The 25,833-nt window shown below is 40.5% G+C and overlaps 1 protein-coding gene across 6 annotated transcripts in view; it reads right to left on the reverse strand.

The window, feature by feature from the left end:
- The window catches only part of LOC101487447 (regulator of G-protein signaling 12), a 48,737-nt gene that overhangs the window by 22,386 nt on the left and 518 nt on the right, over positions 1-25,833 (reverse strand). For 2 of the 6 annotated variants that reach the window (XM_076881821.1, XM_004571203.4), the window contains exons 2-3: positions 23,544-25,395; positions 21,490-21,582 (exon numbers count right to left, since the gene is read on the reverse strand). In XM_076881821.1, the coding sequence (XP_076737936.1) occupies positions 21,490-21,582; positions 23,544-25,331 (1,881 nt within the window). In that variant the 5' untranslated portion in view covers positions 25,332-25,395. Of the gene's footprint in view, positions 1-4,036; positions 4,133-13,849; positions 14,148-21,489; positions 21,583-23,543; positions 25,396-25,833 lie in introns of those variants that run through there. The other 4 variants (XM_012924678.4, XM_076881823.1, XM_012924677.4 and 1 more) reach the window with 3 other exon arrangements.

A 25,833-nucleotide genomic window follows, 5' to 3' on the forward strand; every position in this document is an offset into this window, starting at 1 on the left:
CTTGTTAATTCGGAGAGTTGCAGTTTTATGCATGTGTAGATGTCCCTAAGAAAGGCAAATGACATGAGCTCCCCTACTGGGCACGGACGTCTTTTTAGAAGTTTATGTAGAGCTGCAGGAATTAACCCATACACTGAAAGCAGACTGAGAGAAATTATCATTAGGAATCCCCAGCTGATTACTGGTTTGACTGACTATCTTCACATTTTCAGCTGAGACAAAGCAAGATGAATTGATTGGGATAAATAATATGTGGATTAATTCACAATGGAAATCATTTGTACTCAGAGCCCTAATTGGAGTGTAATTACAGCCAGAGAATAAGGCTCAATAAAAACACCACCCATGTCTGAGCTTAACATGGATAAGTGAATATTAACTTGGCAATACTTCAATTTAAAATCACTGCCTCAGCGTTAGGCTTGTGTAAACCCCACTAATAAAGAAAGATTTAACGTGCAAACTGGAGAGCCACAGCATAAATATATATTTACATGCAGGGGAGGATATGAGAGGCAGAATCTTAGGGCTTTGTCCAAGAAAACTCCAAAAAAAGAAGGAAAAAAAGTGTGCGTTGGAGGATTCATCTGAAAAGGAGGCACTATTTCCAGAGGAGTGTTTTCTGAGCTGCCACTTCAAAGTGTGAATACTCAGAGCTGATAAATACGACTAAACAAGGCTCTCATTGCCACGCTCCAGCTTTGGTTTCAGCAGCAAATAGACTTTGTGCTTTGGTACACTCACGTAATTCTGTATTGTGGAGCTGTAATATCATAAGAGGAATGACATAAACAACGAAAACAATGAACATCGACTGTTTTTGTCCCCCCGCTCTGATTTTACTCATTATATAAACTCTTATTTTTCAATTAGGAGCTTTAAATCAGTCAGCTTCAGCACAACCTCAGATGGCAGCCTATTCACTTTATGCACAAAGACTAGGGGGATCGGTCATGCTCACCGACGTGACGGCTTGTTTCCATTTTGGGAATGACCACATGTAAAAGCTCTATCAGACATAGACCGCTAAACCACTAATTGTCCATCACAGCCTTCTTTACAACTCTGCTGCTGCTGAGTCCAACCCCTATATCGTCAACACCCAAAAAAGCCACCCCTTCTGTGGTGGCTCGCATGTGTACAGTAATCATGGGTGGGTAGGATGAGGACCAACGTGAAGCCAAAACAGAAGAAAGAGAGAAAAGAGAGAACACCCACTCCATCTGTCTGTTCCTATGGGTCTAAAAACAGCTAAACCTCAAACCTTAAATATATAGTGCACCACAGCTGGAGTCCAGTTTAAGAAAAAAAGGTGGGAAAACCCCCCCAAAAAAACTGTGACGTGAATTTTGGTTTGGACCAAACAAAAGGTTAAATACTGAAAAGAGCATTTTAGCTATTCTCGGTGCTTCAATACTCACATCTATATGGATGACAAATTAGATAACTATCCATGTTGTGCAAGAGCAGAAATTACACAAAAAGTGGGAGAGCAGCGATAAATCACTCGCTTGTGACATTTGTTGCAATCTCCTGGTTCCAACCACAATCATGACAGATTTATCCTAGTGACAGAAAAGTCTTAAATGTCTTAAAGCACCCAAATAAACTCAAATGTTGCAAAACCCTAATTATTTGATCTTATCCGACTAACAGCCACATGATAAATTATTATCCAATTTAATTAAAATTCATGTCATATTTTGAAATGGAACAGCGAGTTATCAAAATAAAGACGTTTCCAAGGCCCAAGGCAGTGGGTTCAAATGTCTTGTTTTGTCTATGCGATCGTCCCAAAAATACACAGACTGCATCACTGTGCCATAACCACCTTCAACCACCAAACGTTCATCAGCAAAGTTGAACATTTAGCCACATTTTGATCGTCTGAAAACCGGATGTGACGAGCGAGGAGGAGAGTAACTCACTGAGAAGTCGAAGGACTCTCTGTTCTTTACGCAGTTCTTACATCGGTGATTTGGGGGTTAGCTGTGGCTCACGAGGTCGAAAGGTCCCAGACAGCGAACTTTAAACCGAGATAGCAATTATTTTTGCATGCATGCCTCTATGTTAAGTCTTGATTATACGCTGTTGCCGGCACGAACAGACACCACAACCTGATTAGTCATACTTATTATACGTCTTTGAGGTCGAAGCATTGTAATGTAAAGTCCACGTGGTCAAACGGACATCCACAGGAACCTCAGGCTCACAGTGTGATGACGAAGTTTGTGTCACTCGGACCCAAACAGACCAAATCGGACTTGTGGTCACTTAAAGTATAACAAAGACATAAATGGGTCCCTGTCAATTTACTTTCCTACCCCTTTTAATCACACAGCAGTTCCACCCTACAGCATACTCTGCTTTACGCTCAGTTTTATTGTAAATAGGAGTGCACTTTACTTGATACAGCTTAGTGTTCAGGAAAGTGCTTACTGATGTTACACATATGCAAGCAATTGTGTCATTTTTCCACACATGTATTTCCAATTTTTATACAACTGCACTTCTTATTGCAAGCTGAAGAGTCACCCCCCTGCTGGCCATTAGAACTTATGAAGGTTTGCACTGGTCTCATTTTACAGACTCGGAAGCTCATGTCATCAATTTTCATGTCATCTAGAGCCTGACTGATATAGAATTTTTAAGACACATACCGATATTTGGTGGTTTAAAACTGCTATATACTGGCTGATATTTTGTTTTTCTTTGAAACATCAAAGGATTTTCCCAAAATTTGGATGTTTAGCTGATTACTTATATACACTCTCTGCTCAACTCACCTCAGATCATGGGTTTTTGCAGCATTCTTTTAACAGGGAAGGTGCAGAGTGTTCTCTGGTGGGCAGACTATGCAACTATGTATAACACGATTGAAAGATATTTTTTCTCAATCTCTTCAGTGGAGTTGTAATCTCATCCATGGGTTCACCAAATATGTGGCTGTTCAGCTTGTTCCTCTTTTTAAATATAATGATTTCTGCAGAAGTGGTTCCATACATGAATAAACTAACTTATTATCTAAAAGCTTTTTGTCAAATACAAAGACACATATACAAATGTGTACTTCTAAAAGTTGGCAAGATAAGAAGCCAAAATGATATCTGCTGCTGGAGTTAGACCACACACAAGCACACATGTCAGTGTGTTGTGTTTTTCCAACTCATTATTGCTTCCTTGCCCACAAGTCTCTAACAATGAGGCCAAAGTGATGACCCTGGCACCTCTAGTCAGTAACACCTCCTTCCTCTGTTGACACCTCTGGTGACAAGCAAGAGCACTGTGGGTGGCGCAGTAGCACTGCAGGCCCTCTTTGATCCCTTTTATAGAGTCAAAAGTGAAAATACCCCATTTCCCAAATGGAATTCCCCTAAAAAGCTGCAAGTCTGTCAACCAAATGGCCAATATCACAACTGAAGTCATGGCGAGCTTGCTGGCTCTAAACAAAGCACGATCTGGCTCTCCAGCTGGAAACCACTCTTTCAGCTTTACTCGGGTACAGCCATACAGTCTGGCATCTCAAGACACCACATGCTGAAGGAACGTAGAGGATCACACCGACAGATCTTTGTTTGTGATCTACCACAACTGAAACTTTTATCAGTGTGAAATGGTTGAAGGACCAACTCCATTAACACCTAGTTAATCACACTCGCTATCACCTCTCACAGAGTGTGTTTCACATGTTTAAAAAGTGACTTCTTTTATCTTTTGAGCTTGTTTAGGCATGTCTCTGCCCTCAAAAAGTTAGGTCGAGACGTTGCCTTTCCAGAAATCCCTCACACTTCTGTACAAAAAGCCTGGTCTAAACTTTAACACAAATAATGGCCGATTCCAGCACTCCACAAAACAAAACAGCCGACAAGTCCCTGCCGCTTCAAACAGCTGTTCTGACTGAGAGAGTGAGAAGAGCGACAAAGAGGGAGATTAATGACAAAAACAGCTGAGTGAACACAAGTAGTCTCCTCATTTCACACAGGAGAGGAAGAGGAGAGGAAGAGGAGATTCAGCCGGCAAGCCACTGTTTACTTACAGTGTTGAAGTTCCAAGTCCTCTTGAAGGAAAGTCTCTTTTTGAGACTCATTGTTCCCTAGTCTGCAACACCAGCGGCACGCAGACAAAATATGTGTGTGTGTGTGTGTGTGAACGCATACCTGAACATTCCCCACCCAAAACTTTGCAAAGCATGTTTGTACAAGTTGGGAAGAGGGAATAAGGGAGGGAGGATGAGGAAGAAATCTGACAAGGTACTGGAGGGAGGGAGAGAGAGAGAAAGCGAGAGAAAGAAGGTGTGGGGGGGGTGCAAAAAGAGGAAAGAAAGATTTCCTTACTCTGCAGCTGTTGCTACGGCAACCCGCTTGACAATACATACAGCCTCTGCCACAGTGGCATGAAGGAATCAGATGAATTAACCCCCTTTTATTCCCCTTGCAAAAACGCGCGCTCGCTATGTGAAAACCACACCGGCCTTCCCCCCTCTTTTGTTTCCAGCTGGGGCACTACTCCCTCTCGCTCCCTCTCGCTCCCTCTCGCTCCCTCTCTCAATTCACTCAAGAAAAAAAAAAAGAGAGAGAGAGAGACAAGAATGACCCAGTCAGCTAAAATTGAGACCATATGAATTTTGTTTAATCAAAATAAAAGTTTGTAGTCCACAAGCCAAATCCTGAGCTTCATTATCCGCTGTCACAGAGCGCTATTCTTAAACTCCAAATGGCAGCCGTGTCAACTGGCGTTTTTCTGCTGGCTATTAAAGCTCATGTACCAGAAAAAGATTTTTTTTTCCCCTTTCAAATCTGGCATCACTCCTCTCTGCTCTGCTGCAACACTGTGCCTCCACATAACTGGCAAATCTCTACAATCAACATGTCGACTGTTTTTAGACCCGCTATTATTCTTAAAGCAGGGGTTGCTCATTCTGAGGTTTTCCTGTGGCAAATGACCAAGCATTCGTCGGACTTAATAGACACTGTATCTCATCCACTCATTTCAGCAAAATTAACAGCTTGGTTTGCATGGTAGATTTCTCCTATTTATTAAATCTCTGCATGCTCGATCGCTTTGGAAGTTAAACATCTCATTTGAATGGCTGTGCTGATTATTTGGGGGTGGGGTTAGGGGTGGTAGTGGCATTCTTGTGGCTATCTGGAGTGGGTGTGCGCTCATGTATGTAAATGCATTTAAAAACAAATAGAAATGAGGGAAAGAAATTGCCGAGTATTGTTTCAAATACACTAGAATGCACATCTTTGGACAGTTTCTCCTTGCAGGCTCTCACATATATACACATATATCACTTCCTGTAGTATCAAAACCTGAGTTGTGCGTTTTAACCTGCACACACCCGGCATGGTTTTTTTTTTAAAGTTTCAGAAGTAGTCAAACTCAGGTTTGACATGCTGTCAGACAGGGAGCTTAAGGCCGTCTTAGTAGATGTTCAGACTAAAGCAAACCTACTCAATGTGACAGTCTGCTACGAGAAAAAACAACAACAACATAGCAGTACCTGTTGCCCATAGCTGCTTTATGCTGTGCAAAAAGCTCCTTCTTCTGCATTTTAAATCTTTTTCAGGCATCTTGAGGCAGGAAATAAAAAGCAGCACATGTTGATGAATCTGCTTTGAGATCATGCACATCTTCAGCTGCGTTTATTAACTCAAATGCAAATGAAACTACCCCATTTACCCCATTCAGTGCCACACGCACCAGGCTGGTATGTTATTATCAATCCTGCGTTTCATTGTGTTTAAAGTGCAAATCCTGGAAAATCTGTGTATCCATTTGTTGAGTTGTTGTTTCAAAGCAGTCACTGCCTTAACAGGCTTAGAGTGAATTTATTTAATCACAAACCCTACAATTTATATCCCGTTTCACCCAGGCTTTTAGCACCTGGTACTGTGAACCGATGCAGCAGAAAAACACCCACGCAGTGCATGCCTCCAAGACCTACCAATTTGCTCCAAACTAATCCACAAGGAATTCGCACCTTCATTTATCTCTTCATTTATCTAAGAGAAACACCCTCTCGCTGTAAGTTGTAGCAAAACACTTACACGTAATGTCATTTAGTTAAGTTTTTTGTAAATATGGTCCTTTTTTTCCTGCCAGAGCTTGCTACGTAAAGCCCTCTGCATTAATGAAGTTGTCTTCCTGAAGTGAATGTGGGAACTACATTTACTGGTCTGAACAAAGCCTTACATCATCTGGTGTGCACTTCACACTTCCCAAAGAAACAAACAAACTGTGCTTTAGACTGGATCTTTTGAAAGGATTCTGCACAAAAAATAAATAAATCTTGCAACAGTGTCTGCCCGTAATTTAATAAATCTGTTTACTAGAGCTTGCTTTTATCCAGAAATTTAAAGAAAAAAGGGAGATGTATAAGACAAGCCGCTCACAGGTGAAAATTGTTATGATTTTAGACTGGGCTGACATAGCTCCAGGAACGTCTCAAACAACTAAGATTTGGGCTGTAAGTTTTGAGCACAATAATCTCTCTGTATACTTCAGTGCCATGATGGTGGGGACACAAAACCCAACCTCAGGATATCACAAGCTAGTGTAGTCCTTGTGTCCTTGTGTCGGTCCCAAATCCGGATAAATGGAAGGCTTTCGTCAGGAAGGGCATCTGGTGTAAAAAACTGAGCCAAATCAAATATGCGGATCCATCCGCTATGGTAACCCCACGGGAAATAACAGAGCAGATGAAAGTACCTTCTTGTACTTTACACTGTAGCGCAGAACTAAAAGGCTCAATGTGTACGCTTTCATGTAAAGCCACGCTGATATGCCAGCTGGAGAGGGTTTGTCTATCTTACTGATGTCAGCATTTGTGCTTGCTCTTTAGTTTTACAAAACATAATGTAAAAATTGTGGTATTACACATTTTATCCTGCAGAGCTGTTCGATGAATTTAGAAACCAACATAAAAGTGCCATCTGTATGAAGTGTTCTGGCATTGTTTTTACAACTCTTTGTCAGTTCATCTTACTTTAAATTTACTCTTATTTTTTGTTTGTTTTTGGAAGGATAGAACTAGAAACTGTATAATATGGACGTAGGCAGCGTGAAAATGGTTTATCGGACTTTTTTTTAATGTCTTGAGTTTGGTATTCTGGCTGCTGTTTTAAACCAAGCAAGTGCTGGATAACATAAAATCACCCAAAACTATAAGTTTCATTCTGTATTCAGGAAATCTTAAAAGTAGCGATTGAAACCATAAACTAAGTGAGTCAACCTTTGCTAGCCAGTATAAATAATGCTTATAGCGCCTTCCCTCATTCATCGTTACTAGCAGTGGGACATTAGATTGCAATGTCTCAAAGAAATGATGACATATGACATTTACATACATTTACAAACAAAAACAAATACTGAACATTTGAGTAACATCACCAGCTACTAGCATCTCTCCTCATCATGTGCCTTCATAGCCGGATTTGAGTCGACATTGTGTTTTTGACTCAGCTGGTGAAAACATTTTACAGTTTACTTTTTGCAGAGTATAGTTTATTATTTAAGGTTATTTAAGCTGCCTTTTTTTCAGTCCTAAATTGTCACCGGAGGCTGACAAAGGCCTCTCATTCTCAGACATGTCTGGGCTTGTCTCATTGTTGTGGGCACTAGCAAACATAAATGCGTGACATTGATTTATCATTGATGTCATGATATGAGATTTTTATATTACCTAGAAATTTATGGTGTGACATGAGGCTGCCCTAGTTGTTGCCTTATTTGACTGAAATGTATGAACTTCCATTCTTCTTAAATAAATGTACATTATTGGGCAAGTGAAACCCCAAACAACAAACTACTTAACAAATACAAAATCCGATTTAAACATTTGGTATGTGTAGCTAGTTAGGAATCCTTATAATATGGTCTAAACATAATCTTGCTTTGTTATTACAGCAAGCCATAGAGTGTTCTCTGGTGTACAAATGGAATGTCAATACTCATAATCTGGTTAAAGGCTGCGTCTCCCATCTCTTTTTTTTTTACATTTTTAACTTTAGAATTTGTCCATCATAAATACAGATACCCATCTATCGCCAAACAGTTTCAGGTTCCTTTTTTGTACCCATAGGTAGATTTGTTCTGCAGTCGTCATTTATCTATCCTCACATGGACACTCTCAATACAACCACAACAGACAACAATTACACATATTACAAAACGGCTAATATCGACCACTATATTGGCATGTCAATATATCATTATGGTTCTAGAAGAGACCACAATGTTTCAACATAGGATGAAGTTGATCACTCATTTTGCATTTTCATCTAAGTGGACAAGAACTTAACAGAGCCACCAGATTCTCTCATTGTCGTGAGAGCAAATACAGTATAAGAGTACAAGAATATCTGCACATAGAGAGATATCAGGAACTTTTTTGCTCCCTAGAAATCAGCAGTGGCATGAAAAAAAACAATATAAGTGGGACTCTATTTTAAAGCAAGGATAAAATCTGTCATGCAGTAATTAGAAGCTATTTTTGGTGCAGAGCTGAGTCATCCATAGCTCCTGTCACAAAGGACACAGAACAGCCCTCCTCAGCCCTCTAGGTCTACTCCTGCCCTTTGACCTCCCTCGGGCGGAAAACCTTCTGCGTCCAGGTGAGCACGTCTCAGCACACAACAAGAGCAAAGCATGTTAAAATGCCTTGAGAAAGAGCTTTTTTCTGTTCTTTGCTTCAGCATTCACAGCTGAAGAAGCCATCTGCTGCCACAAAGTGAATAGGTTTTGTGTGAGTGCTGAGCCTCTACTTAATTCAATCAACACACGAAAGATTTCTAGACAGGCTTTACAACAGCAATAAGTGCTGCTTGTCACAAGACTAATTGCATGGTAAGTTCTCAAACAACCAATCCTGACCCAAGACGGAAAATAATCTAGGCCTGCTATCTGTGGCTGCCGACAAACTATTCCCTGAAAATAACATCAGAAAGCGCCTTGCATGAAGGCAACTTCCTTTTGAGGGAGGGAGGTTGAGGGTGCGGCAGCTGATAAGAGGGAAGACACATCTCTTTTCCAAACATGCAAGGAGTGTAGGGAGACAAGGAAAGGGACTGATTTGGAAAATTATGAAACTCCTGACAGGCAACACTGTGTTTGATTTTTAGAGGATCCAATGTTTTTACTGTGATAATCTTATTTGTCACGACAAATCTGCAAGGCCGTCCTATCAAATTAGCGAGGATCTGATGAGGTCAGCATGGTTATGTGATGCAAAAGGGGCAGGAATGGGAAAAACACGAACACAATGACCGTCTCGTAAGATCTGGTATCGCTGTTATGTCTGTGGTTCAAGGATTGTGAAACCACACTCAGACCCTTCGGAGAAGAAGATATTTGAGGACTTGTACAGAGCAAACAATCATATTTGTGACTTAATGTCATGCACTGTTGAGTAATGCTGTTTGCCATAATAGGCCCAGAAATGAAGGCTGGACTGGTGATCCAACTGAGCTTCACATGTTCTTGGTTAGTTTTGATTTTACAGTGACAGTTTTGAAACTTGTTGATTCTTGCATGACGTTAGAAGGCATGTGACATCGCTAAAAAACACTGCTCAAACCATTCAGCATTTGAATTTGACAAAAATAAAATGTTTTTTGGTTTTCCTCCCCACTATTTCTAGATATAAACTTGGCAAAACCATTACAGCAAAAGGTCTCTGTTAATGTGTAATTATTCCATTATACTGACAGAGGAGTGGAAAAGAATAAAAGCATCGTCTTTTTGATCAAGACTGTTATCTCATCTCGCCATCTGCTTATTCCACAGAAATAATTTAGATTAAAACACAAAACAAAAACATACATGGAAAAAAAACTTGCTGAAGATACTGTAAATGTCATTTAGAAATTTTGATCTAAGCTTGTTGTGTTATTCATGCATACAAAGATCACTTCATCCTCCAGCGTGAGTAGGAAGCCAACATTTCCATTGTGCTACTGACCTCTGGGAAGTTTAAGTGAAACGATTTCTTATTTAAACAGATAACAATCCATAACAGTATAATGCTGCTGAAATGTCACATGTCTGGCCTTTGGCTATTAGCCACATGAAGGGTCCACTTAGTTTCCATTTAGTAAACAAATTATCTCTTCAAAGACTTGTATGAGTGATTTACATGGAAGAGACCGTCAGTACGCTGCCTTTCATCTCTTAATCCCAATGATCAGCAGTAATCTATTGCCTGTTCCTCAATAATTACAGGTTAGTCAGAGCAGATGGGTAAAGCTCTGCTTCTGTCTGGATTAAACTGGCATTTGTATGATTTGTGTGGTGCGACTCGTGTGCTTGTGCGCTTGTTGCTATTTTTTAAAAAGCTGAAAGGTACTTCTAGCATTCCTATAAATTGATGTGTTTACTCTACTGCTTTGCTTTTGCTTTACTCATTGGATGGTCAGAATTGTGTTGTCAGATCAGTTCTCACTACTGAAATTACTGTTTGATTTAGACACGAGGCCTTTAAACCAAACAGACACACAATTGCAATGAAAGCAATGACCTGTTTTATTCTTAACCATTAGATCATCAACTGGCTTATACTCGAGATAAATACAGTTCCATGCATGACATTGCATTCTCATATTCAGAGCTACTGTGTAATGATGAAAATGTAATAAAATTAATTACACAGGTTGCCATCATGTGTGAAAATGGTCTGACCACCAAGCCTAAAAGCATACATGAAAACATGACTTCAACTCTATTTGTTGTAAAGTAACACAGTGTTAAAGCAGGGCCGCATACAAAATAAGCAACAAATGAGAAGCCTTTCGATTTACAATTCACAGCTGAACTCCACAAAAACAGAACAACTTCAGAGAAGGCAACCAAAACCAGTGATCAGGACCTTTCCCACAGCAGTTTATTATCACAGTGAAAGGGCTGTGTACACATGAGCCTGGAGGGCTGGAGGTGAGTAAACCACATAAGACGCGACCACACCCTCCTGCTGCTCCCTTTCTTTTCCACAAAAAGAAAGAAAGAAAGAAAAACCACCAGAAATGGACTTTCCAACCTGAAACCAGACACCTATAATTAGCTCACAGTCCCTTCAGTTTTTTACCAAACGAAATTTTTTTTTAAAGTTTTCTGAAAAGTCTGGGTGTATGGCTACATTTGTTTTATGACGATAAGATTATACTAATACTATTTGCCATCTGGAAATGTAACAAGGCCATATGTTGCAGAATACAAGAAGTAGCATAATTCTTTACTTCCTCTTTAAGTCCTACTGACCTTAAACCCCTCTGTCTAATCCCTTTGGTCATGCTGGGAACCCAAAGCCACTTTAGTGAAATGGGAAAGAAGTGAAGGCAAGTTGGTCCAATGTTTATCACTCAGGCCTAAGATGTCCTGTAGATTGTAAGGATGTATGGTAAAGCTCACAATGTAAAATTACAAATAGGTCAGACAGTTATTTCTGTTTTGAAAACAATCAGTCAGCTTCTGTTTAAAGGTGACCTATAAAAACAATCACCATCATCATTTAACTGCAGCATCTACTGGAGCAGCTTTGCATGACTGCCAGTTCAAAATAATCCTTATTTATATTATACTGGGCCTTGATGCAGACATCATTGGAAGACTTTCTTCTGATTGGCTGCCCCTCCTAACTAGAAAAGCTGTGCTCTGAAGATGACTATATTAGGGATTTTCCCCTCTCTGTGACATCAGTGAGAGCCAAGAGTTGAAAAACTTTCTCAAACTGGGCATTTTATAGAGGCCTGAAGCCTGAGCTTTTGACTCACCGAGGTTACTTGTATGTACCCTGACCTAATTATTCAATACTCTGGCCATATTTAACTTGGGCATCCACCACTGCAACAATATACACATTTTAAAAAGGAAAACACTGAGAAAGGGTACAGTAAGTCAACTTTACTACACAATATGAGAATGATCTAGCACTACATAATTTGGCTAACCTTTTCTTTGAAACATCCTAACACATGTAGGTTGCAAACTGAGTAATAAGTGGTATTTTACACAGCCAAAAATAACAAGATCAGGCAATAACCAGGCTTTGGAAATACCACATTTGATGTTGACCAGAGAAAGATGATGTTAAAAAAATGTTTAAGAGGTAAAGTCAGTGTTTAGGCTTCACCAGTGGGCCATGTTTATGACTCCCACAGTGTAATATCGACAAGACCTTGGCCTGGTTCTGCATCATCTTGCGCCAACACAAGGCCAAAAAGATGCCAACAATATTAACTTTCCAAGCCTGTCTGCAGCCTTGCTCAACGTCTCATACGGGAAGTAAACATGCCCCGGCATTATCTGAGCTTCATGCGAGAGGTAAAAAGCTGAACACAACGAGCAGTCCACTGTACACCAGACATGTTTCAACTGTTACCAAGGAGGTTAAAAAAAGTCTGGCAGCTCTAGAGTCGTTCCTCATTGAATAACCTCCACACCCTTGGCAGTAGGTTCCTTTTCAGTGAAGCAGATAAGTATAATAATAGTAATAGTGAGCGAGGTAAACAGAGAGAGGGGAATGTATGAGCTTCAGAGCGTTCTGATTCACGCATACAAAATCAACAGGCATTGATGAAGAGCTGTGTGGTTAACTAAAAAAACAATTTTTTAAAACTCCCATAGTCTCAAATGTCGCTAAGTGATGTTGGTATGACAACAGCCAAGAGTGGAGCAGCAGTACGCCTGCATTTAGAGATGGTGAGGCAGCGGGTATTTTCCGTGGTTACAGTTGGGTCAAACAGCAAAGTCAGCAACCGCAGCCACATCTGTTCAGCTGGTTAAAGGCCGCTGCATATTCCAACACAGAGCAGCTGGACAGCAAAATAACTTTTATTGTGTTAATGCACCATTTTTGTTTGCTGGCTTTGTGTGTGTGTGTGTGTGTGTGTGTAGCCTAAGGACAAATATCGTGAGCACAGCTGTCCACCCACTCTACGGAGCTGGCCATGTGATGTCAGAGACATAAAAGTGTGTCGTGTTCTCCTTACACTACTGCTAATTCACAGGAAGATTCGATACCTGCTCATCTTCTCAAGTCCCAACATCCGCATTAAAAAATAATAACCAAAAAAATAGAGCACAAATTTACATAATGAAGTATGACATCTATGACTAAATCACTAGTCATTAAAGCTTAGTTTCATGTATGATTCCACATTACCAAAGAAAGTAGTTGTGAAATGTGTTAGGAAAGATATGTTATAGAGATGGCTGGTGAATCAAACACGAAGACATGCCTGCACAAAGCAAATAAGGGCAAGGTAAAACCACAGGCAACCATTTCAAGTTCAGACTAAACTGTGGTTGTTAGATGACTCCCTCAGAATAAAAAGCTACAGAGAATTCACTGCCGATTTAATACCATCCGACAGCGACGACGCCGGATCTCAACGTCGCTTCAGCTAATCGAACTTCTCCCGGTGCTGCCGACTCGCTGCGGAAAGGGTCATTTCTCGGGGCAAGTGCAACAGAGCGCGCTTCATTGAAAAGGCCCCATGCAGTTTACAATAACAAGCCTCCGGGTCACTTAACAAAACTCTTTCAGTACGACATCTAATTTAAAGTCGTCGTGCATCCTGATCTAGACGCAATGCCACATTTTCCTGCATACAGCAGTGTAGTGTGTGTCACACAGCACATGGGAGTCTCAGCTGGCACTGGTCAAAACATTCCTCTGACAGACCACACAAGCTAACCACTGTATGCTGCTCAGAAAGCTACAACAGGAGCTACAAAGAGCCCAAAGAAGAAGTAACAGTGTGGCAGCCAAGACATCCCTAGTGTGAAAGATGAAGGTGCCATCACCAAATGGGCAAAAAAAAGCACGCGTGGCAGGATTTTTGTGACTTACGGAGTTGAGCGTTAAAGTTTGCTCCATGTATGGCGCTGTGTGCTTTGCCCGTCTTCAGCGCTACTCCACACGCCTGGTGTGTGTAAGAGAGTCCATCCGCTGGATCTCGCGCGGTGCGTGTGCGAGTCTGTGTTTGCAGTGCAGAGAGGCAGAGCTGAGCGAGGGAGGAGAGAGCGTGCAGAGGAGCCGAAAATCCTGACAGCCACTGAGAGTTCAAAAGCTCCCCCTCTCTTCCTCTCTCTTTTCTCTCTCTCTCTATCAATATCCCTCCCCTCGTTTTCTCTCTCCCTCCCTCTCTCGCTCTCTTTGCTGTGAATTCCTCCTCATTCCTTCTCTATTTACCTCCCTCTCCGTCTGTGTCTTCATGCCCTGTCTGGGTTTCTGCTACGCCCACAGCATACATCTCTTACCCACAATCATGTAAACAAAAGCCGCTAATGTTTCCACACCTAAAAGGAAAGGAGAGGGAGAAACTTCAGGCACGGAGCAAAGAGGCAAAAAATTTCCCCAGCAAATTTACCCGAATCAAACGGCACGCATTAACCATTAACGGCTCGCAGGAACAGATGTTCTCAAATGCCGCAACACCTCCGAACATAGTCAGATTGAGCACAGTCGCAGCAGCCAGCTAATGGTGTCATCTTTGCAAAGTTGAACACACTGTCGTCTGCTGAGCGTGGAGGGCGCAAAGCATCTGTTTGCAGCTGAGTGTGTGATGAGTGAGACACAGGCTTACAGCACCGGGGCAGTGGGATGTGGGGGGCTGTGTGTGGGTGTGTGGGGTGGTGGGGGTTTGCAGTGGGGCTCTGAATGAGAAATAATACAAGGATGTACAAAACAGGACGCTCTTCAGCACGAAGAAAAGCTTAGCATCGGAGTACTCTCTGAGGGAAAAGCAGCAGGGGCAAAAAAAATGAATTACTACATACACAAGCACAGGGTTATATAGCAGTTTCTTCTTCTGGTGAAGAAGGAAGGCAAACACTGAAAAGCAACAATACTACTACTACTATGACATGTCAGAGCCGTGTGAGGAAAGATTCCAGAAGTATGCTCATTTCTGGCCACTGTGTCACCCATAGTTTCAGATTGTTATGGACACAAAATGCTACAAGAACGCATACAGAAGTTATCCATGAGGGGGAACTCGTAAAGAGCCTCACAGTGTCCTTGTGAGTCCAGATGCACTGAATGAGAGCTTATCGTGTGTTTTCTGAAAAGGCTTGTTATGAGAACAGTCCTTCACAACTATACACAAGTCAGAAAATCCTGCAGAAACCAAACACTTGGACAGGAGTTTCTCCCTGTATTAACCTGGACATCACATTTTGGGTTATTTAGACCAAAATACTCAATTTTGCTCTACAAGGGCCTTATTTCCACTTATGAAGACATTATACTGCTACTGTTCTATCAAGATTTTAAACAAATATCCTCATATGTGGCTCTAATTTTTCATAAAAACAAAAATAAGGCAAAAAAAAAAAAATCTGGTAATTCTTTGTTTTTACATTCATTGGGCCCCAATATGCCCAAATATCAAAGAGAAATTAAAAATGCATGCCGTAGAAGAGCTCGGATCTTAGGAGGTTAAAGAGTCTTCTGAGGTAAAGAGTTTACTACAGTGCATCAGCTTGCTGTGTCCATCATTTGTCACTTATTTTTGCTCTGAAGGGGACCACAACCTTCAAAGTAGGGGGGAAACAAGTCCTTAAATTTCACTTCATTCTTCAAAGATTCCCATGCTAAAAATCATTTCCTGAACAGGTCATTCTCCAAATCTGGTGCTTAAGAGGCACCACCCAATTCTGCATATGTGTAAGTCTATAAGAACCAAATTGGTGCCATTGGATGGCTTTAATTTGCTATGGGAGAACAGAGTTGCTTATAGAAAACCTGATATCTGGCCATGACTGCAAGATGAAAGCTTGTGAAATTAAAATCCAGAGCAGAGCCCGAGGTGCACACTGAAAAGTCTCTGAAAATCATAAATTCCCTAAACTCTTATTATTTGGAATGTATAGCAGTACCGTGACTTAATACTGCAGATTAAAAACAGATTTTATCACTGAAAATTTGAATTTGGGATTTTTGGAAATCACACACACCACATCATACTGACTAAAGAATAGTGATATCATACGGCTCGATCTGTGGAAGTGCATTAGTGCATGTGGCATGGGTAAAATACACATTTGTGAAGGCACCATTAATGCTGAACAACATATGCAGCTATATATCTATGGAACGCCAGGACTGCCATAATGAATTAATTAAATACACCATTAAATAATTAATTAAATGTGGCAATAATTAATTAAAATTGGAATTTATTAATTAAATAAATAGTTATGACACATGTAATTAATTAATTATTGACACATTTAATTAATTATTTATGTATTTCACATTTTAATTAATTATTGACACATTTAATTAATTATTGACACATTTAATTAATTATTTAATGATATATTTATTTATTTCATTTTGGCAGTCCTGACGCCTGGCTCTCGTCATGAAATAATTTTATCTGTCAGCCTCACCCATCAAACTCAGGGGGCGGGGTTAACGCTGCCCATGCAGCTTCTCTAACATTTGATTGGTTGCCGTGCAAAGTAAGTCAAAACAGGTCGATCCTAGAAAATCGATTGCTTGTGTAGACTTGGGGCAGCCAGTTATCCCAGAATGCAGATCAAATCACAAGCAGCAATGGTGGTGGTGTAGTTTTAAAATACCCCGTTTTTCTGTCACCAGCTACACTTTTAACAGTGTTTTAGCCGCGAATGTCGCGACGTATGTCTGGTCAGGTTGTCAACATAGAACATGTTTGCAAAAGTGCTCAGATGTTTTCAGAGATTTCACTAGCTCTGCTAACAGTTAGCATGCAGAGTGCACCGAGGGGGTTACGTTAACCGGTTTGTTTACATATTCCACTCTCCGTGTTCCACATGTTGCATTCGCAGATTCTCATTTTCACCGAACGATCGTCTCTTTCCGCCTGGTCTTGTGTCTCTGTGCTTCTGTAACATAAAGAACGAGCTGACATTTTTCTCACGAAACCAGCGATCAGCTCAACAGACCCTCAGTTTACCTGCATGCATCCTCCTCCTCATCTGTCAGCTGTTTAACACCTGCTGCTAATTCAAGAAACACGCCTACGTTACCTGGTGATAGTCACAGTTTAACTGGGCAGCCGGTGCTCGATATAAAGCAATGTCAGCGCATTTTTCTGCACAAGATAAGTAAATATAGTGTTTTCCCCGAGCGCAGAGCTGCTGGAGCTCGTTTCCTTACAGAGCACTTTATAGGCGAACAGCTTTATCAGCGGCTGATGTCCAATCACCGGCACACAGCTTTGAAACCTCAGCTGAGTTTTAGCTCTCAGTGGTTAAACGCTGGACTTCATTCACTCAGGTTCTGTCTGTCGGGTCACGTTTACTTCGCTGTTTTATTTACAACTGAGCAAATCGGTTTGGCTGAGGTTAAAGTTACGTTTCATAACTGCATAGTTTCACAGACGTTTAATGGTTCACTGGCACATGTGTTAGACTGAACTATCATCTAAATATCATCTGTTTTTTTAATAGTTATTCAACTGTATTCTAAGCACCAGCTGTCTGTTAGAATGTGATTTTTTTTTCTCTCTCTGTTGGCAGAGGTATAAAAATGCGCAGGAAAATCTGACATGCATGGCGAACTTCACCGACGATATTTAGGGAGGAATAAACACACATCAAACATAAATGAACCATTTGTCTGTCTCCATAATTGAGAGAATTTTCTCTTCTTATGTCAACACTCTCTCTCTTTTTTTTTTCTTTTTTTTTTGCTTTTTCGGTCATGTTATGTTTACCTGTCAAAGGCTTGTTACAAACTATGAAACACATTGTGCAGACTTCTGGATGTTAGAAGAAAACTAATACTGCTCATGAATGAGACTAAAGGCAGGAAGGTGTCCTTTAAAACTAAACATGTTAATAGGACCTCCCTGTTTATATCATAGTTTATGATATAGCACGTGTATTTCAGTAATAGCCTGCTGAGGCCACTATACGTGCTGGCCTCATATCAAATGTGAAGGCAGACTGAGTCTATGTTTGACGTTTTTTATATCTAATCTTCCTTTTCAAACATTTAAACAGCAGCGAGTCTGCAGCTGAGGGAATACAAATTCAAATTGTCGGAACAGGTTTGCTCGTTTCTTGGATTCATTTGGTGATTTATTAAATGTATAACTGTTATTCTAATCTGCTGCTGAGTCTCTTACACTTTTCTTTATGCTGTATATTTTCACGTCTCTGGAATAGTTGGCAGTTAGATAGTCAGCTGGGAAACTTTGTGTTAACTCATGGAGCTGAGGATATCGTGGATATGCTGACCTCGCTGCGTGGTGTACAGAGCGAGGTCAGCATGATTAATATTCACAATAAAAATATTAGCCGAACATCATGAAGTCTGTATGTGTTTCATAGTGTCGAACAACCTTTGTACAGTTAAAGCCAGCAGTTACTACATGACGGAAACACCAACGTTATCTCTTTTATGTGTTTATACACAGGTCACGCTGATTACTGAACAAAAACCCAAAGATCAGATGTTAAACAGATTTATTTGCTCTCTCTCCTCCTTAAACATGTTTTTAATGTTAGTTATAATTCAGAATTGGCGACTGAAACACGTAGGACACATAAGAACTTCAGGAAATAAAACACCGATAAATATAACCTCAGTAAAAGAAGTCAGCGGGGGTTACTACAGCTGTGTACCGGGGCCTGCGCTTTGTCGGTGGGATTGCTTGCGAGGCGAGCGGGTCTATCCCACGCTTTGCCGTGAGACTGGGCAGACATCTCCGAAATCATCGAAACACTTTTGCAAAGAGGCTGTATCTTGACAAACCGACCAGACACATGAAGATTAAACCACTACATTCTCGGCTAAAAAAATATTAAAACGGTATTTGGTTACACACAAACAGGGTTTTTCAAAGCTCAGTTCTGTTAGCTTCCACATGCCGGTTGTTGTGTGCTAGAAACAATGGCCACCAGGCCAAAGCAATGGTTTTGACTCGATCAGCGTTAACCCCGCCCCCTGAGTTTGATGGGTGAGGCTGACAGATAAAATTATTTCATGATGAGAGCCAGGCGTCAGGACTGCCAGAAATGAAATAAATAAATAAATATATCATTAAATAATTAATTAAATGTGTCAATAATTAATTAAATGTGTCAATAATTAATTAAAATGTGAAATACATAAATAATTAATTAAATGTGTCAATAATTAATTAATTAAATGTGTCAATAATTAATTAAAATGTGAAATACATAAATAATTAATTAAATGTGTCAATAATTAATTAATTACATGTGCCATAACTATTTATTTAATTAATTAATTCCAATTTTAATTAATTATTGCCACATTTAATTAATTATTTAATGGTGTATTTAATTAATTCATTATGGCAGTCCTGGCGTTCCATATATATCATCATATAGACATCTTATTAAAGGAGGGCCTATGCAAACCGCATTCTACATGTAGAAGCACAGCTCTGTAAAACAGAGTCTGGGTCTTAAACTGCCACCTGCTGAAAACATTTGGCACATTATGAAACAAAGACAAACAAACCCACAATACAGCAACCTGTTATGAAGCTCAGCTCTAATTTAAGCAAGGATGAGCAATATTTTTCTTTAAGCTACAGGCGTTAGTGTCGTCAGTTGGAAATACTCACACTGATGTTAAAAGAATCGTTAAACTGTCCATTTTGTTTTATATTGTTGCACAGCACAAAAAATGAGCCCTATATTTCAAAACAAGCAAAGTTACATTTTTTCATTTCATTGTATTCCATTTTTCTGTCATTTTATAGTGTTCCTACATAGATTATATATAAAACATGGACACAGCCACCATAAGATTACCCATTAATTAGTGAAATCTCATTGTGATACTCACAACTCATTATTTTCACTGTGGCACTGCTGGTGTTTTGAAACCAGGAGTAATGGGCACGTAAATGTGAGTGCAAAACTGAGAAAAACTAACTACTTGAGACTGAAAAGCTGTTAGTCTGACTCTTAATTTACAAAATGAAACCTTGTTTTATTTGAAATCTCCTGAAACTAGCATTTAAGCAAATAGGCCCGCTGTCTGTTTTGAATGCAAGTTTAAAAGCTCTTTTACAATGGCTTCATTTTTCAGACAATGAAGCTATAGTTATCTTTTAGATAGCATGTAATTACTAACAGAAGTCATGTAGTACTCTTGTCTGTAGATAATCAACACTTAGTATCAAAACATATGCTGTATTTAACTGAGCCAACTGAGACTAGCCTAAGCCTGCCTCTCTTTGTTTGTGCCACTGCAGGTCCCACCAGCATAGAGATGATAAAACAAAGATATCAAAGATCTACAAAACAATGTAACAGATCAAACTAACGCTGAGAGACAAGGGGGGGAAGAGATTAGATAATTTCACAGACTGCTTCAAGCATGAGAACACCTACCTTTCTATTCAGCCAATGTTATTTTGTACAAGCAGAGTATATGACAGCTCAAAACATCCCCTTTTAAATTTAACAGCAGGCAGGAATAGACACCTCATAACAGCACTAGAGAAAAGATGTCTTAGTTGCTAGGGGTGATGGCATACTCAGAGGCAATTTTACTCTTGATTGATGCAAAGTAATTAGCTATTTCTGGTAAGTCATAAAAAGTAAACAATGAAACACACCGTTAGACCCACGCACGGTGAGGAAATCTTTGCACACGAGCCAACAAGAAGTTATGAAACAAAATAAAAATACACTTTTTAATTTTTTCAATTTTTTTTTTACTGGTAAAAGTTTGTAACCTCGCTTAAAAACAAAAGCTACTCAGATTCGTACATGTGAACATACAGTGAGGATTAGGAGATGAAGTGGGAGGTGGGGTATTATAATCTATAGCTGATTAAGAAAGTAGCTTAAGACATCTTGGGGTAAACATTTTATTATTATTAACAGTGCTCTTTAGTGTGTGTTGAGACATTCCTGAGAAGCAGATTTGTGGTGTGATGTTTTGAGTGCAATGTGGATCCTGCAAGTGTGCTCCTATGTGGACCCACAATACAGTCTGCCACTTTCTGGATCATTTTTGCGCCTGTTTGTGTGCATTCGGAACAATTACAAGACATAAGAGCACGTGTGTGTGTAGTTTTGTGAATATGAATCAGAATCAGTGTGCCTAAGTAATACGTGCATGCACAGACCCACTGCAGAAAGAGGGTTCCTCAGAAACATTAATATGAGAAAATGTGAGCATGATATTCCATCGTGCAGCAGCGCTCATTAGTGACACCAAACAAACAGGAACATGCCTCTAGCTTACACAAAGACCACTTTGTGAGCCATCCCTTGCAAACACAGAGTTCAAGGCAACGGAAATGTGAGGTTAAAAAAAAGAAGAGAAAAAAAGCTGAAGTGTAAAAGGGAGGGGGTATGGTTCAAACGTCCACATTAATGAGGTAATTTTTGTACATACAGGCCAACCAGAATGGGAAGGACAGAAGAGCATCCGAGCATTAAAATGAAAAAACACTTTCCATGTTTCAAATTCATAGCATAAAGGGTGAGGAAGGAAAAAGAACTTACGTCAAGGTCATCCAGCGATCGCGCCAGGCTGAGACGTTTGGCAGAACGACGTTTAGACGCACGAATAGCGCCTATACCCCAAAACCTGGAACCCTGAAGGCAAGAGTATTTAAAATCACCATTACTGATTTAACTTTTGAACACAAGACACTGTCTCTCCTAGAAAATCAAGTTACCAAACTACAACTTAGTAACTGTTAAACTACTGTCACTGACATCTATTTATCTACAGAAATTTTTTGCTATGACTGTCGGAGATAATGTCATAATTTTCAGAGAACTGAAGTGTTTGTGACACGTTTTTGCCCGGAGAGTCAAAGATAATGGAGTTACTCGCGGATAGGAGAAAATGAAAATGTAACAGTATAAGCAAAGTGAGAATTGAATTTGAGATGAGTTTGTTCAAACACATCTTTCTGGGAATCTAAAATGATCCGCGAGATCTGACAGATTTCTCTCCTGGTGCCTCTACATTCAGATATAATTGCACACTAATGTCACAGTCTCTTGGACTGCAGATGGAAACACAATCGCTAATATCTTAAAGATACTGCATTCTAACCAGCCACCACATACTCTTGTGACTGGAGAGGTTTTGTGTCTATTGCTTGCAGATAATTACTGCTGCATGACATGGGCTCTACCCTGTAATTTGTCTGGCTTCCTGTTCAAGATAGTCTTTTTTTCTGATCTAATGCAAGCTGCTGGGAAAAGATGCAATCAAGCTCTGACTTGGAAACACAGGGCAATGCTTCTCTTAAAGAAATAAACTTAAAAAAAATATATCACATGAGATTATTCTGTAGCCAAACTTAATCTAAAGCCCGCTGCACGTGTCCCTGATTACAAAGTTATTTACAAACACAAGCTCGCCTACATGCTGACTAATTCGAGTCTGTTGCTTAGTGAAAAAGCCGACTTCAGAGATACTTTAGACGTGTAATTGTGGTTCTTGGAGCTCATGGATACACAGGGACATCTTGTGGACAAAGAGGAAACCAACAGTAAAACAAACCTCTTTATAGAGTTGCACATTAACTTTCAGCAGGTGTTTTCTGAGCTCAATTGACACACTGCACCAACTGAGCGTTGAGCAGTGGTGTTTTATTTCATGTTAGGTGCCACCAAAAACAGACTTACTAACACCCCCTTGATGTCGGGAAACTCAATTCTTTCTGAGCATTTAATAGTTCAAGAGCCACCATAAGCACAGAAGCAGATGCTCTTGCCTCAAGGTGACAGGAATAATAAACTTTACATTTTAGCAAAGAAACCTGCACAGCACTTAAGTAAAAGCATTTAATTCAACAAGAATACAAAAAAAAGTTTTAAAGAGTTTGTGAAAGACAGGACACCTCATGCTTGTTGCTGATCACATAAAATGTCTCTGTCAGGACACCTATAAAGATCCTATAAACATCACCAGGTACTTCAAGAGGACATATTAAGGACCTATTACAGGGACGTCATTTCTGACTTGTATTCTAGCTTGCTAGAGCTTTGCATGACTCACACCTCAAAATAATCCTTATTAATTTGATGATGGGCCTTGGTGCAGTTGCTCAGTCTGAAATAAACTATTTTACATCCTCCCCTTTAAAACTACTTTCTTGGATATGCTGCAGCATACAAAGAGCAGGTAGTTGGGCTGCTGTGTGCCATTTTTAATTTGAGCATCTGCAATTTTAAAAGTACATATGAGATAAAAACAGGGGGGGGGGGGGGGGGGGGGGGGGGGGGAGCATATAATGGCTCCCTCACAAGTGAAATTAAAAAAATATTTTCTAACATTTTTGCCCTTTTTTGTAAATAACTATCAAGAAATGTTAACCTTTTGGGTTCAAAAACATGATAAATATATGATTTTTCATATTTGACTCTTGTGGAAGTTAAATGCCTGAAACCTGTATTTCAGATCACAGGTTATTTATACATACTCATAAACCTCATTAACTACTTCAATGGCAGCATAAGAAATGTTTATTTTTAAATTCTTTAGATTGCAGCTTTAAAGTAAAAAAAAAATAGAAAACAAGAAAGAGTGTCTTACTTACATTTCTAGTGCTGCCATCCTTTTGCTGCTTCTGTCTCTGTTCTACAAACTTTCTGGTCCATTCCTCCCTGGGAGGCAGCATCATGACTTCAGCTGACTGGTATCTTTCCGAGGGTATCTGGCTCATTGGAGGTGGCAGGTTATTGGTGCTGGCACTAAGACTATTGTGTGAGGGCCAGTTGTTGTTGGATGTTTCACATAGTGCTGGATCACTACTCAGGACTTTTGGCCACTTTGGCTTTGAGAACCACCGTTGGCTCCCTCTGAGAGGATCTCCAGAGAAGTTTGTTTTTTTATCCAAACGCATAAGAGGTGGTGGGGGCTTGAACTGGAACTGTAGTCTGGGTGGGGGTCCTCCATAAAAGCTAACTAAAGAATCTGGGCCAGGTAATGACTCTGAAAGGGAATCTGTGCTGGTAGTGTTCTCTGGATTAAGTTTTTGGCCATTCTTGGAGAGGGTTATTGGGGTGAGGCCCTCAGCCGGAGGATAATCCCATGGACAGCTGGGGAGGTGGGCCCCAGGATGGTTTTGGATCACCGAAGGGAAATCCCTGTCCGCTCTCTCCTCAGGGGGAGAAACATTTCCAATACCACTGTCCCCATTGCTGCTTGCACTGCCACGTTTGGCAGTGCTGACGTTCTCCTTGGCATGCTCCTGGGCTTCTGCGTCCAGTTTCACTCTTAGTCTTTCCACAGCTTCCCCCATGTCGCTGTAAAGTACTGTTACAAAGTTAAGAACATCCGGGGGAGTCTGTGGGAATTCCAGGCAGCCCGAGGCATCTGGATCTGGAGTGCAGTTGAAACCAAAACGGCCAGCAATCCCAGTGTGATCCTTGTGATTTCCCAGATCTGGGTCAATGAAAAAAACATGGCAGGAGGCACGCAGAGGACTATCTTCTGGCACACGGCCATTAATAATATGCCCTGTGGTGACCAGGCAAAAAAAACGTGGGTCTTCAGTACACACAGCCCCCAAGACCAGGTTCTCAGCAGGGAAAGCTGCCAAAACAGCTCCAGCGTCGTCACAAAGACGAATGCAATCAAACATGATCTTCATCATCACAAGGGTATGGGTGTCCTGCTCAGTGCCCAGCTGTCGGATTCTCTCCAGAATGGCCTTTGAACAGTCCTCTGATTCACTAGTGTTCAAAATCAGCTCTGTGGAGCTCAGGTAGCCAACCACCAAAGTCATGTTCAAAACACCCCAGTCTGGATTGGCTTCGTCTGTAATAACAGAGTCTGCATCCCCAGACGTGGAAGTCTCCTCCCTTGGCTGCTCAGCTAAAGCACTCCACTGCTGTGACCACTGTGACATATCCGGCTCTGAAACCGGCCTCTGTTTGGCGGCAACCGAACAACTCGCGTTAAAGGAGGAGTTGCTTGAGTCATCTGAGACTGTGCGGAAAACACTTGCCTTTTGGAAAACGCCACTTTTCTGAGGAAACCCAAATTTCACATCATTAAGGATTGGGTTTCCCAACACTCGGCCTTCAGCCTGCACCACCAAGCACAGGGGTCCTTTGCAGCTGCCAATCAGCTGCACCACAGCCTCATGAGAAGCAGTAGACACGTCACTTCCATTGATGACCATGATGCAATCTCCTTGTCTGAGCCCCACCAAGTATGCCGGGCTTCCTTCCAGGATGCCGCTCAACATGCACGGCCTCTGTCCTGAAATAGTAAAGCCATATCCAGCCCGACCACGGATGACCTCCACGCTCTTGAACTCACCGGATGCATTCATATCCAGACGCCTCCTCGCGCCCTCAGGCTGTCCCTGTATCCTCATCTTTGTTGCCGCATGTGGGAACTGTAACACTTGTCCGTTGCCAACACTATTGTGTTGTTGTCGTCTTATGGTAACACAAAGCAAAACACAAGGACAAAAAGTAAAGAAGACGACATGTTTTTCCACCACATCAAATTGTTCAAAGACTTAATAAATTACAACTCATGCATTAAAATGTCAAAAATACTTGCAAATAAACGACAGCTCTAAAGTTCTTTGTGAAAACTAATGAGAAGTTCTACAGCACATTTTATTAATTACATTAAATGGTTATTTTATTGATGAATACTGCTAATAAATAATGTAAAGACCATATACTGAAAACAGAATAACATTTTTTAAGCAGTGTTAGAAAAAGCAGGGTGTTTTTCTAGCTTTCTTTGCTCTCACCTAGTCAACAAATTAATTTAATTTAATCAGTTTCATTTAATAACCAAGTAACGCAACCCACATCAATCTTATATCTGCAATTATCTGTCAGAGCTAAAACAGAGGCAGCTTT

This window comes from Maylandia zebra, linkage group LG3 (assembly GCF_041146795.1).
Source record: "Maylandia zebra isolate NMK-2024a linkage group LG3, Mzebra_GT3a, whole genome shotgun sequence".
NCBI classification, from domain to species: domain Eukaryota; kingdom Metazoa; phylum Chordata; class Actinopteri; order Cichliformes; family Cichlidae; genus Maylandia; species Maylandia zebra.